The sequence below is a fragment of the Cynocephalus volans genome, chromosome 4, assembly GCF_027409185.1.
Source record: "Cynocephalus volans isolate mCynVol1 chromosome 4, mCynVol1.pri, whole genome shotgun sequence".
Taxonomy (NCBI): Eukaryota; Metazoa; Chordata; class Mammalia; order Dermoptera; family Cynocephalidae; genus Cynocephalus; species Cynocephalus volans.
In genome coordinates this window covers 89,489,151-89,503,265 of record NC_084463.1, presented here as the reverse complement: position 1 = coordinate 89,503,265, position 14,115 = coordinate 89,489,151, and the positions used below count along the sequence as shown (strand labels likewise).

At 39.0% G+C, this 14,115-nt stretch overlaps 1 protein-coding gene across 1 annotated transcript in view; it reads left to right on the top strand.

The window, feature by feature from the left end:
- CCDC83 (coiled-coil domain containing 83) overlaps positions 1-13,717 on the top strand; it is a 45,459-nt gene extending 31,742 nt beyond the window's left edge. Inside the window, exons 6-10 of the mRNA XM_063094870.1 lie at positions 1,035-1,103; positions 7,071-7,192; positions 10,749-10,828; positions 11,354-11,538; positions 13,550-13,717. Coding sequence (XP_062950940.1) covers positions 1,035-1,103; positions 7,071-7,192; positions 10,749-10,828; positions 11,354-11,538; positions 13,550-13,717 — 624 coding nt within the window. The remainder of the gene's footprint in view (positions 1-1,034; positions 1,104-7,070; positions 7,193-10,748; positions 10,829-11,353; positions 11,539-13,549) is intronic.
- Positions 13,718-14,115: the final 398 nt, after the last annotated feature.

The following is a 14,115-nucleotide window of genomic DNA, read 5'->3' as shown; positions in this document are numbered from 1 at the left end:
AAGCCATTTGCCAACTACCTACAGTTAGGAGATACTTCTTTTGTTCAAATGAAATTCTATGTTGGAGGAATCTAGGATTATTAGTTGTAGCAGGAGCATAAAAGTTCCTGGTTCCTAGGAAATATAGGACCGCTCTTAATTTAATAGACACGATTCAAAGAAAATTTTTATTGCAAATCTTCCAACTCTAAAGACTTAAGAGACACATTTACCCTTAACATTTTTAAAAAAATCTTTGTCCATTTTTATGATCTAGAATATTTTCTCAATTTTTCTTCTTTTAGTTGTGCCTTTCAATTACTGAATATTAAATTTGTAACATGGCATCTATAGAAAAGCATCTCACAGGGAAATATAATCTGTCATCCACTATAAAATTCTTTTGGGCAAAACTATAAATATCCAAATAATTGAAAATGAATTTACATTTTGTGCACCTAAGTGGGCCTCTGTGGACCTTACTTACTGACAAAATAAGGCTTTTCCTGTTTTCTTTTTCTAAAATGCCTTTCTCCACGAGATTATCTAGCTACAGCCTGCTTCCCTGAAACTACTCACTATTAGGTTTGCAAATATGTGTACTGTTATTACTGACAGGCAGAAATTTTTCCAGTTAAAAAGAGAGTAATGTAATCTACTCATGCTTCTGCTATATGTTGGATTACATCGGCAACTATAAAACTGAAGAATGTTTGATCACTGCAGTTTAGCCATCTTAATTGTGGAGCAGGTCATTTAATGACTGACTTCACCATGGCAGTCAGATTCAGTCACAATGGTGGCCAAATGAATGGACAGCCATACATTGTTCAGTTCTCCAAATCACCCGTATTATACAGTATAAATCAGCAAAAATAATACAATAGGATAGTAAAGAGAGAGGAACTGGACCAAAAGTTCTTACATATGTTACCAAAGTGATTGCAAAACATAATTTGAAATGAATTATCAGTTAAATTAATTGTACATCACCATTGCTTCAACTGTGAATCCCCATGTGGCAACTCTTCCTTAATACAGAAACTTTGTTTTAGAATGCTGTAAGGTTCATTGACAAGGGCAGTTATCGAGAGATCTGGGAGAATGACTGGCTGAAAAGAGAGGTGAGCGTAATTTATCAAAACAATTTCTTCTCATTTTTTTGCACTGAAAATGACTTATTTATGAACTGAAGACATGGGAAAGCATGGAACTGTGACTGACTGAGATAAAATGAAATTGAAGTGGAGTCCTAATATTATTATAAGCTGTTACTCAACAAATACCATAAATAATCTCAGTAATAACCAGAAATAATTTGGTTTACAATTCACACAATACATTCAAATTTTCTTTGAGTATGTGCAAAGTTTCTTCATGTCTAAAACTGATCTGGTCTTCCTCGTGAGCCGACTTCCTCCTGGGTGATAGGGGCAAGGCTAAAGTATCATTCTCAAATCATTCTCTGCTGGCTTAAATCACCTCTTTTGGATGGCATGATCACCTTTGGGTAAGTGATCAGTCTTTTAGATTTCCTTTCCTCCCTCTGCTCTTTTCCAAGAGGGACACAATGTATAAGGAAGAGGGTTTACATGACCATTTGTGGATGTCAGAAGGCTCAGATCCACGGGTTTTCCTTTGGACCCTTGTTCCCTATGCCTTTCTGCTATGGAGGAAGTGTACTGGTCTGCTCCCTGCAATGGTGACTTCTGAAGCAGACTGCTCTGGCCTTTTGGACATTGTGTTGCAGCCAGCACCGACCCATGGTTACAGCCATTTGCCTACTGCAGCCTCTGTATCCTACCCCATTGGAAGTGTTTGAAGCATGTGCAGTGGGGGAGATGGGCCACTGGGAGAACACTGGGGCACAGCAAGGACAGCTGATCTGCCCCCCAATCAGTGCAGGACCACTCAATGGAGACTGGTCAGGAATATAGAACTGCAGGAGGTGCAGTTTGCTGAAAAGACTCAGGTCCAGACCAGAGTTTCTACACAATCCAGGTGTACCAGATCTCAGGAGATCCAGAAGTACCTACAAAGCCAACCATTAAAACCTGAGCTGCACAAAAAGTCTTCCCCAGGGAATTAGCAGCAAAGCAGCAATTTAAGTCAACCACAGAGCTCAAGTACTGGTCCCCACAGGAAGTCCCCCCATTTTAGAAGTAAGCAAAGGATGACAAATTAGTTCTAGTGCAGAGTTTAAGTGGTAAGAACAGCAAATAATCCAACACAGAAGTGAAAGAAAAAACAAAATACCCACAGACCAGAGACAAAGTTTGATATTAACTAGTCCTATAAAACCTAGAAGGACCAGAAGCCCCCCGGGCTACCAAGTCAGGAGGGGAGAGGGCTGGGGGCCTCAGCTATGCCCCCGACACCTGAACCCAGCCCAGCGATGACAGAGCCACTGTTGGAACGCCCCCTGGTCTCCCCTGCAGGAATGAGGGGCGTGCCACAGGCCTCAACCCGCCCCTCCTCCTTCCTCCTTCTCCCACCCTATTTTCTTCCCCCTTCCCCTCTCCCCATCCCCCCCAACTGCTCCACAACAACATCATAGAATGTAAAATAATAATAATATTAAATAAACTAAAAAGAAAAAATCATTCAGAGTCTGAAACATGTCCTAAATGGCTCATGTCCCTTTAGTGCTTGATTCACTAAAATAATAATAATGAAAGAAAGCTAAAAGGAACTGGCAAGTTTTATAAAATGGCAACTCAGACCATATCCTATGTGAAGGGAGACCAACTTTTCATGGCTTTCTGTGGCCCAAGTGTGGGGTTGCCTGCAGCTGCTACAGGAAGGATGAGAGACTTTAGTAAAGGTTATGGCTCTTTTGCATTGTAAAAATAAAAAATAAAAAAGGTATCAACAATTTTAAAACTCAAGGTGAAGGGTTGGCTGGTTAGCTCAGTTGGTTACAGTGTGGTATAACAACACCAAGGTCAAGGTTCCGACCCCCTTACTGGCCAGGTGCCCCAAACCAAAAACCAAATAAACTCAAGGTGAGCTCAATAGTTAAAGAATATTAAGGAGAATTTTAGTTCTTATACTTTTATTAGTATAATAGTGTGATCCTAATCATAATAATTTAACTATTCAACTCTTAATTTTATGTCATAGATCTTAGATTTAAGGAAAACAACTACAAAAATTTATATTTGATAAGAAGGGCTGTTTTGGTGCCTTGACTCTTCCTGCTAAAGTCACAAATTATGTTTTATTTTTTTACTTCTCATAATTCAGTGGAAATAAAAGACAGAAAAATGTCAAGTTTTACTGAATCATGAGCAAAAAGAGCTTTGTAATAAAGGACAAATAATTTGATGGAAACTTAATTTCTCCTTAGTTCATAAATTTTCAATTTAGGTCCTTAGGCAGGAGCCGAGGACAACCCCCTCTGCCTGGAAGCAGGCATGAAACAGAGCATGCCCCGGGTCCTAGGTAGGAGCCAAGGGCGGTATCCCCCACCAGGAAACAGACAAGGAGTACACCCAAAACATCACCTTCTCATGAGTGTCCTACCACAGCCGCCACCATAGCCATGGCTGCTGCAAAAGTTGCTCAATGCCACAGCAGTAGCCACAGCTACTGCTCAGGTGGACTACCAGACACTCAACTGCAGTGACACAGGAGAGTCACCAGGGGACACTAGATAAAGAAGAGGACATCTTTTTCTTCAAAGCCCACTCCAGCCTAACAGAAGAAGCAACTGCTCTACCATGCCCTGCTTTCTGATTTTAGTAATTTCTGTCATCTCTCTTTTTCCTGGTCAGTCTAGGTAAAGGTTTGCGAATTTTACTGATCTTTTTAAAGAATCAAAAAAAAAAAAAAAAAGACTATTAAACAGTCTGCAAAGCACCATTGATGTGAATATTTTAATCAAACATTAACTTTACCTGATTCTTTTAGGGAATAATAATCTTTTTATATATATCGTGTAACTTGTTAAATATGTAATTATAATTCATTTTCTTTGACAGACTTTGTTATGGAGATTGAAATCAAGCTCAAAACTCATTTCTCATTATGATCTAAGCTTTTTTTCCTTACTTTCTTTTCTGCATTTCTTCTGACAGTTTTGAATTTTCTAAATCAGGTAGTTAAGAACATTTTTGTTTTCAAGAGTTCATCATAATACATTTCTATATTGTTTAAATAAAATAAAACAAAACAAACCCCCAAAATATTCATTTTAGCAGTATTAAATTTACTCACAAAAATCATTAAAACTATTTATTTTTATAAGGACTACCACAAGAAATGAAAATTGCCTGGAAACAGAACAATGTATGCCAGTTAACTTCTTTGGGAAGGTTTAGAATGGGTAACAAAGGATATTTAATAATGGATCTCCTGAAAATATTTCTTCATTTAACTATCTCTCAACAATACCAAAAACTTAGATCTCTGGGAAGGATACAGAAATGTCCTATTGCATGATTTTCATTATCAAGTTTTATTTAGTATGCTCCCTAGGAAAATGAAGAAAATTGAAATTTCCAAATGACTTAGACCAACTTCACAAATGGAAAGCCAAAGAAACTAGACAACCAGAGATTCAAAGAAGTCAGCAGTCAGAGTGTCAATTAGGAGGAATAAGGCTAACTTGGATCTTTCAGGAGAAAATTTCAGGAACATATATTTTATTCAGGATCCTAGGTCTCTGACTTATAATAATTTTAACTAAATTATCTTTCCCAATTTCTGTGTACATTTCTAGTGTGTTTGAGGGGAGTAGCAAATCCAAAGGTATTTATGGTTACAAAACTCGTTTTCATTTCCCTATCATTTCAAAAGGCTGGGAGGGCGATAGCAATTGATGAGCATATTACTTAGTACCTAAGGGAGTAGGTGATGTCATAGGATATCCTTAGACATCCTGAAAGACTGTATGTTAACTTCCCAAAAGGATCCTTAATCCCAGCTTTGGAAAGAGACCAAGAACTGTGTGTGCTGCCTCCCAAGCATGCCAAGCCCTTAGGTCAAACATTTCCAAATGTTCTATTAATTCCTTCTGTTTACAGCCTCTAACTATAATTTCTTTCTCATCCTTTGACATTTGAAAATCATAAACTTTTCCTTAAGGCATTCAAGCTTGTAATCAAGTTAATTATCTCTCAGCATATGAGATCCTCAAACACCAACTCACTTTGTAATTTAGTATTATGGACTTAAATGGTTTTGCTAAATTTTTTGAGGCAGATAAATGATTCATGCTTTTCTTTCTAACTCCAGTACTGCCACCAGCAATATTTAAGCCTTTTTTATGATACTGGTATTGCTTTATGCTATAATTATTTGTACTTTTGTTCACTGGATCATAAGCTTCTTGAGGGAAGGAGCCATGCCTTATTCACCTTTGAATGTCCTTCTACATCTAGCTCAGAACCTTGCCCATAATAAGAATTCACACATTTAATGGATGACTTATGTGACAGAGATATGCACATGGTAACATACTGAATGCTTCAAGATTCTAAAATACAATTAAATCTCAGTGACACAGCAGAAAGTGTTAGTCATTTCCTTCTATGTACCCATCTCAGTCAGAGGTTGCCAAGAGATACTGAATATAAAAATCCCTGTACCTTCTTTATTTCATCATGTTCCCTCAAGACTCTTATTACTTCATCCAGTTTATCTTTCTATTGTTCTCACCAACCAACCAACTTTCTATTTTATACTCCTACTTTTTTTCTTTTTTTGTGGCTGGCCTGTACAGGGATCTGAACCCATGACCTTGGTGCTATAAGGCTACGCTCTAACCAACTGAGTTAACCAGCCAGCCCTATATTCTTACTTCTAATTCTTCTGTTGTCCTGATCTCTCCCCATGAGCACCTCCTGATTCAGCACCTGTATAGCTCATGCTGCTTTGGGTAGCAGAGAGGTGAGTCCAGGATTCTATCTAGCAACATTCTTCTATATATTCTTTTAAGCCTTCTTTAGACAAAAAGACTTCACTTCTTAAAGAATACACTTCTTAAAGACTGACGAGAACTCTTTCAACAGAACCATCAAATTTTGTTCATATTTGATTTAGCCATATCTCTTCAGTAGACATTAACTAAGCCTGCTATGTCTAGCAAAGACCTTCCGTCACCTACAAGATAAAATCCAGACTCTAGCATTCTTTGGCTCTTCTCTAAATGTGCATTTCCTCTCCTACTTCTCACTCCCACTTTGTATCTATCCACATTAAAATAATTGTGCCTTGGCACATGTGGTTTCTTCTGCCTAGAATGCACCCGTGTCTGCCTGGGGAATCCCTACTTGGCTTTCAAGATCTAGATTAGATGTCACCTTTTCTATTAATTTTCCCTTATCCCCTGACACCTGACAAATTGGGGAAACCCCTCTCTCCTCCCACAGCACCTGCACAGCTTCCACTGTGGTTTTTATCACACTGTTTTCTGTTTTCATCACCATCTTTCCCACTAGGCTAAGAGATCCTAGAGGGTCCTTGTATCTTGTTGATCATTTGTTCCCAAAATATAATATAGTTTCTGGCATATAGTAGGCATACAATACAATTGAACGAATGAATGAACAAACAATAGTTCACCTACCTGACATTTCTCAGAACTACCCCAGCACTTAGAGAGAACATAAAGTATTATAGAGGCTGACAGAACAGGCTACGAGGCCTGTGCTTCTCTTTTTAAAAATACGATTCTATAACATTTTTCCAGTGTTATTAGTTTTCATTTTATTATATATAATTACCCTTAGAAAGATCCTCATTTAGCTAAGTTAACCATACTGCTAAATTCATTAGCCTTTTTTTTATATATATCTGCCTCTAGCTCATATATGTCAGCAGTGTTTTTGAAGGGTAATAAAAGACAACACCTGCCATTCTGTAATAACTGCCTAATCATGCAAACAAGTTCTACTGAGGACCTAGAAAAGAGTTCCTACCGTTCCTTGTTAGAGAGGAAGGACAAAGCAAACCCAGTAATAAATAATACCCGATAGATCATTCCCTCAGGCAAACACACTTTTAGGAGTTGAATTTGTTATAGAAGACTATTATTAATAAAACTAAATCAGTAAGTACCAACATCCATTCTCTTCTTCTGAGAACAGATTGCAATTCACAGGAAGGAAGTTGAAGAATTAGAAAATGCTATTCATGAACTTGAAGAAGAAAATTTGGTGCTTATTGATCAACTATTCAGCTGTAGACTTGTGGATCTCAAAATACCCAGGTGAAAATCATTAACATATTTAGAAAGTATTTTGTAAACATTTGTATCTGTAAAAAGTTGTGTGTTTTTTTTTTTAAAGATTGATTAATTCTTCAGTGCTCCAGGCAGATTGCTATAGTCAAAAAGAAATTCACAAAATGGCCACAATGAAGGTATAAAATTATTACTATTGACCAATGATACAGTGTAAACTTTGACTTGTTTCTTTCTAGCAATATGCTATAGTCAAAATAGCTAATACAACCTGAACATCACAACCGCCAGTCTTCAGAAGCCTCCAGGCCAGTAGGGGAAAGGATCATGAAATAAACATATTAACAGTGCAGCAGAAGATGTATGAAGTGCAGAGTTAGCACAAAGGGAGGGAAGATCAACTTTCTGGAAGCTTCTTGGAGGAGTACTGGACTTCTGGTTACCTTGTGGATTATAGAATTATTTCCTTTAATGAAAGAGTCAAACTACTTTGTAGACAGGGAAAATAGCCTGGCATTCCAAGTCACATTTGTTTCTGCACAAGTGAAACCAAATGTATATATGGCTTTGTATTTTTTGATAGATTTTTTTTTTTTTACCTGACAAAGAGTCTTAATGTACCAATCTTAATGGAAAACTAGGGCCCTGGAATATGGAATTAAATGTGGAGTGGCATTTATAATTTGGACAAGTAGTCAAAAATAAGATAGCTACATAGTAGCATGTTGGGGAAGAGAGGGGAAATTACACGGATGTAGGGTGTATATGTGTAAGTATGGGAGAGAAATATCTAGGTCTAGGAGTTAAAGTTGAATATGGTGGAAGAGCCAGAAAAAATTTCTACCCAAGTAGCTCCTGTTGCTTGTGTAACATGGAAAAATACTATTTGAGACACGGTAAAGTACTTGTTGTTTACATACTTCCTAATGAGTTAGGAAAAAAGAGTGGATTCTTTGTAAGCTGTGGGTTCTTTGTTTGCCAGGCTAAGTGATGGTTGTCAGGATATAAGAGTAGAGAAACTGAGACATAGTGTAATTCCTTTACAGGCTAAAAGCTGGGTGGGCCCCAGGGAAAGCAGATATCAGTATAGATGATGTAGGAAGTGAAGCTGAATGAACTGATTGATTACTGGACTCCCGTACTTCTAGTTTCTTGAGCTGATGCCCTGGAGGGTCCCCAAAGGGTAGGTGCCTCATTGTGCCCGGGTAGGCAGTGCTCTCTCCTGCCAGCCCTCCTTTCTGTGGTCAGGTCTCCAGCTCCACATTCCTGTCTGCCTCTAACCCTTGTCATCTGTGGCTGCCGCCTGCCTTCTCTGTGATCATGTCTAATCTCTGCCAGCTGTTGCTGGTTGTGGCTTCTAAGCGCTGCTATCCCTGTGCTGTCCACTGTCCCCGTCCTCTTTTCTGAACCAGCTAAACCTTAGGGAAGTGCTTCTCTCTAAACTGCCAGCCCCGCTCCTCTGCTTCCGTCTGCTCAGGCTGGCATATGTGATTTGGTGCTGACTTGGATGTGAAGTGCTAATGACTATAACAAAAGGAATTCTTTCATTGGCCAGAGAGAAGTTGGTAAGGACAGGAAGGGAGATGAGAAACTTTTAATGGGGATATTCATTAAGTCGTTTGTTGGATAGTATGCAATTTAACCCTACCCTCTGTCTTTCCCACAGAAATCTTCAGTAAAATCCACGTTGTTCATCAATGCTTTAATGGTTTTTTTTTTAGTGAGAAGTGTGGAGTGCTTCAGAGTTGATGAAATCAAAATCTTTCTAAGGGAAATGAAACAGCATGGGTGGCATTTGTCGGAACGGGTTAGATACCCCTGGAACACACTTCCATAGCACCCTGAACTTTTCCTTTGTAACCAACCTTTGTCATACTTGTGATTACTTATTTAACATCTGCTCCCTTCTCAGGTTGTTAACTCCTCGAGGAAGCTGTTTAGGACATTTTAGAAAGATTTCCATAAAGAAATGGGGAAATGTGTAAACCCTCAATTATGGATTAGACTTCTTATCAGAAGAATAACCTGAAGTATTCAGGCACTTTTACTGTACCCATATCCAAGTCAAAGAAATAAAACATTCATTGTATATTTTAGAGTAACTGCCATTTCCACCTCTTTGTTGAGAATTCAGTCTTGTATAATACTAGTGGGGTGATAAGAACCAGACATGAAATGTGCTCAGTGGATATATAAAAAGTCCTACTTTCCTATTTGGACAAGGAATGGGGTAATCTGGTTAACAGAGTTACTACATTTCCCATGCAGAGCTCCCCCAATTTTTTTTTCCATCATGACTCACATGGAATGTCAAAGGATTTGTTTGACACATTGGGGTAAGCAGAAAAGGCTACCGTCGGCCAGAAATGACTGTCCCAGGACTCCAGTGCCACAGGGCTGAGGCTAAGTGGGCCAGTCCCTACAACTCTATCTAACACTAACTTGATATAACATCTTTTAAAATATTTTCTATATCATTAAATATCAAGTGTTGCTGGCCTGCAGTGGTACGCAAGTGACAATAAACTAATGATTAAGAGAGAATGCTAGATTTATGAAGGTTATGGTATTTAGAAAGATCTTGATTATTCAAAATGGTAAAACCAGGAAAGAAAAGAATTCCATGGCCTCAGACATGTCTACCTGCAGACAAGAGCTACATGTGAAACTTTATTAAGCTAAGTCTTTAGAAGATTTTACAGATGTAAATGTTGTATGTAGTTACAGTATCTGCTGGAGCCATAAGCATGTGGATAACATTTTATTCATGTTCCTTAAATAACTAACAGCCCCTAATTCAGGGGATTCACTCTGGTTGCTGAGCTACTAAGCATGAAGGGTTGTTTGCACATCTGTGAGGGTCCAATTGCTTCATGCTGTTTTCAGGCAAACCTCATGGAAATGCCATACAGAGGGTTCAAGGCATCATATTTTCTAATTGAAAATTCAGTGGGCATTCTGAAATGGAGAGCACGGAATTTAATACATGCTCAGAGAGCTACAACAGCATACACATATCAATTCATCAGGCCAGTAGCTAAAACATGCCAGTTAGTGAAAGCCAGGACCTACATGGCATCTTGTATTCCTACTGCCACTTTCTTTCTCTTTTTCTCTTCTTCTCAAATTCATCCCATTCAGGCCACTAGCATTCGTCACCTGAATTACTACAACAGCAACCTGTCTGGTATCATGCTCACTTTCATTTCTAGGACTGTAAGTGTTATTCTCTTATCTTGGAATGCCCTTCCCTCACCACCAGCTCTCCCCTGGCAAACATCTCCTGGTTCTTCAAGACTCAGCTCAGGTTTCATCTCCTCCAGGAAACCCTCCCTTACTCCTGAGGCAAACACAAGTGCTGCTTCTTTCTGCCCCCAGCATTACTCAGCATGGTGCAAGTCATCACCTTAAAACATTGTAAGACTGTATTGCACACCAGTGGGCCTTATGCCCCTCAAGCATGAAAACTATGTGTCATTTTTCATCTATGTGTCTCCAGCACCTAGCAGAGAGATAGACACTACTGAACACGTAATACAATATTTATTGACTGACAGACTGGTTTTCATGTTTGTTCTTTTAGGCGACTATATCTTACCCAAGCTGCTGGACTGGAAGAGCCACCTAAAGAAATGCCTTTGGAGTTGTCAGAGACATATACAGGTATTAGGTATTATTTTACTGTAATATTGGTGATTATTTTTTTCAATTTAACAAACACTTATTGAGCATCTGTTATGGGCAAGCACCCCACATACAAGAGCTATTCAGGGAATAGTTACATGCCAGCTCTGCTAGATTTCTCTTTTTCCTTTCAGTGCTTATCCTAACCTATCTCTCTCTCTAGTTCCATTTTCAAATTGAAGTCACTGTGTTTCACAGTGAATTAAATAGTTACTGGTGGAGAGGGGAGAGGGATGGAGTGTTGTCTTCACTGGGGCTTGGGGCCCACCTGAGCCATCCGAAATGCCAGCACACATGTAGGTTCTCGTATAATTGCTGTAACTTATCAGCTCACAGCAGGAAATACAACTTAAGAGTTTCTAAAAGTGAGACTCCCTCTTTAATACATAAATTCTACGTTTCTAATTCTCAAAATGCTTTCAAATTAAAAACGTGACGAAGTATGTACTGCATTTTTATCTGTTCAAAATGTATACATAATTAATTTCTTTGTATTCATCCCAGGAGAGAAGTCAAAATTGCCACCCCTAGAAATGGGAAGCTCACCACTTAGCAGTGCCTTTCATCTTAGTACCGAAGATAGCGTCAGAGATGTTCGATATGTGAAGATAGATGCAGAGAGCTCAAGCACAGAGTTCGGGGGCCCTGATACGAAATACTTACTATATGAGGATGAGCAGGATTTCAAGGTAGTATTCATGAAAACATAACTTGACTACTGAGAATGCTGTTTCATTAATTAATGGAGAAAATTAACCTAAGATATGGATACTGAAAAATTCTATTTGCAATTATTAGTAAAGTTGGCCCACCATTTACGTCACTCTGTAGATACTATTTTCACTCCTGCCCTTGCCGAATTTGCTACATATGTTCATTTATAAACCTCCATTACTAGCATGCAGTGTAAGTTATCTAATGCTGCATACAAATCATCCCCACACCTAGTGGCTCACAACAATAATCATTTATTCTCTTTCAGGGCTGCTGTTGGTTAGGAATTCAGGAAGGGCTCCACTGAACAGTTCTTACTTGGGTCTCAGGCAATTGCAGTCATGTGTTGGCTGGGGCTGCACTCATCTGCAGGCTTAATTGGGGCAGGAGGATCCATTTCCAAGGGGGCTTACTGAGATGGCTGCAAGTTGGTGCTGGCTAAGCTGAGGGCCTGAGTTCTTCTTCACATGGGCCTCTCCACAGGGTGACCTAAGTGTCCCTGTGTTATGGTGTCTGGCTTCTTCCAGAGAAAGCAATCCCAAAGACCAAGATGAAAGCTGCATTGCTTTGTATGATTTAGCATTAAAAATCATACACCATCACCTCCATCATATTCTAAGGTTGATGTCGTTACAAAGTTTCACCCAAGGGGAAGGAACATAGCTGCTATATCTTGAGGGAGGAGTGTCGGCATCATATATTAGGCCATCTTTGGAAAGTACAAACTGCTACACATACTATATTAGTCCATTTCTGTTGCTTATAACTAAATACCTGGAACTGGGTGATTTCACAGAAAACAAAATTTATTGCTTACAGTTTTGGAGGCTGAGAAGTCCAAAGTCCAGGGAACACATCTGGCAAGGTTCTTCTTTGGCGGCAGCTTTACAGCAATGCAGTGGTTTCACATGGCAGAAAATTGTGGAGCACAGAGAGAGAGACTCTCATGTGCTCTCCTTTTAAAGCCCTCAGAACCATGCCCTTGACCACTGTTATTAATCCATTCTCTGTGGCACAGAGTTACAACCCAATCACCTCTTCAAGGCTCTACCTTTCAATTACCATAGTAGGATTTCCCACCCTCAGCAGTTACAGTGGGAATTAAGCTTCTAATATATGAACTTTGGGAACATGATTCAATCATTCACAGCAGGAGGTTTCCCAAAGGAAGGGATGTCAGATAGGGCCTGAGCCATGTCAATCCAGTTTGAGGTTGATCATGGGGTTTCATTTAAATTTGACTTCTAATTCTGTTTGTTGATATTTTAGACTATAGTTAGTTTGGCAAAATGTACCAAACTATATAATAACCAAAGATCCTGTGAAAAGTGTGAAATTCTTGGAGAATTTGCTCAATATTAGAATATTTATTTATTTATTTATTTTATTTTTATTTTTTTGTCTTATTCGTGACCGGCGCTCAGCCAGTGAGTGCACCGGCCATTCCTATATAGAATCCGAGCCCGCAGCTGGAGCGTCACCGCGCTCCCAGTGCCACACTCTCCCGAGTGCGCCACGGGCTCGGCCCTCAATATTAGAATATTTAGAGTCAAGCAGCTTCTGCAGAATATTCCCCTCTGTTCTTGAATAACATAGAAAACTCTGCTGTGGTTATATCCTGGCCACCAGAAGGCTATGTATATATAACCAATACCCTTTCACCAATTAAAGAGCTTGCAGAGAATCTCTCTCCCCAGTCTAGCCAGTGCCCCTCCTCATCACCCTTGTAAGACAAGCTGGCCAGTCTTGCTGCCTGTTCTTTGGGAGATCTTGCCTTCCCACTGGGTATATAAGTTTACCGCATTGTTGTTTTTGTATTTATGGTCACTCTCAAATATTTCATGTGTTATCCAGCATTCAGGCAATTAGGAAGGTAATGATACCTGTCAGGTAAAAGTTAACTACCAATAAAGAAAACCTCATCTATAAATGCTGGTAACTTGCTGAATAACCTCTCCTTTTCTCTTCTCTGTCTGTTCACCATAGGATTATGTAAAATTGGGGCCCCTGGAAGTGAAGCTAATGAGTGTGCAGAGCAAGAAAATGCCCATTCATTCTCAAGAGAAGGAAATGCCAGTAAAATTTGATGAAGATGTCAGGAGCCCAGAAAGCCTCATCACATATAAGATGATGAAGTCTTTTCACTATGATTGAAAGCTGCAAAATAAAACCACTTTCCTTATAAATGTTCTTTAGGAACTGAAGTATATCAGCTGTCCATTTTACTTACACTTTATAACCACTTTTAAACCAGTTGTTATTTCTAAAGGTCACAATTACATTTAAAATCAAAATTTCAAGAATCTATTCATTTACTTGCGTGGCATTAGTGACAGAAATGAAAGTACATTTTGTATTTCTATATTGAAGTATTCAGAATCATGACAGTGGGCTCAAGCTGGTCCCTGTCAGTTTCTTCCCAAATGAAGTAGTTCAATTAGAAATGTTTCTAAGAAAAATTTAGAGGTTTGCATACCACTGGCTACACATCTTACCCTCTGAGGGTGCCGAATGATAGGCAGCCAGTTTACAATTCAAGCCTATTCTTCTGT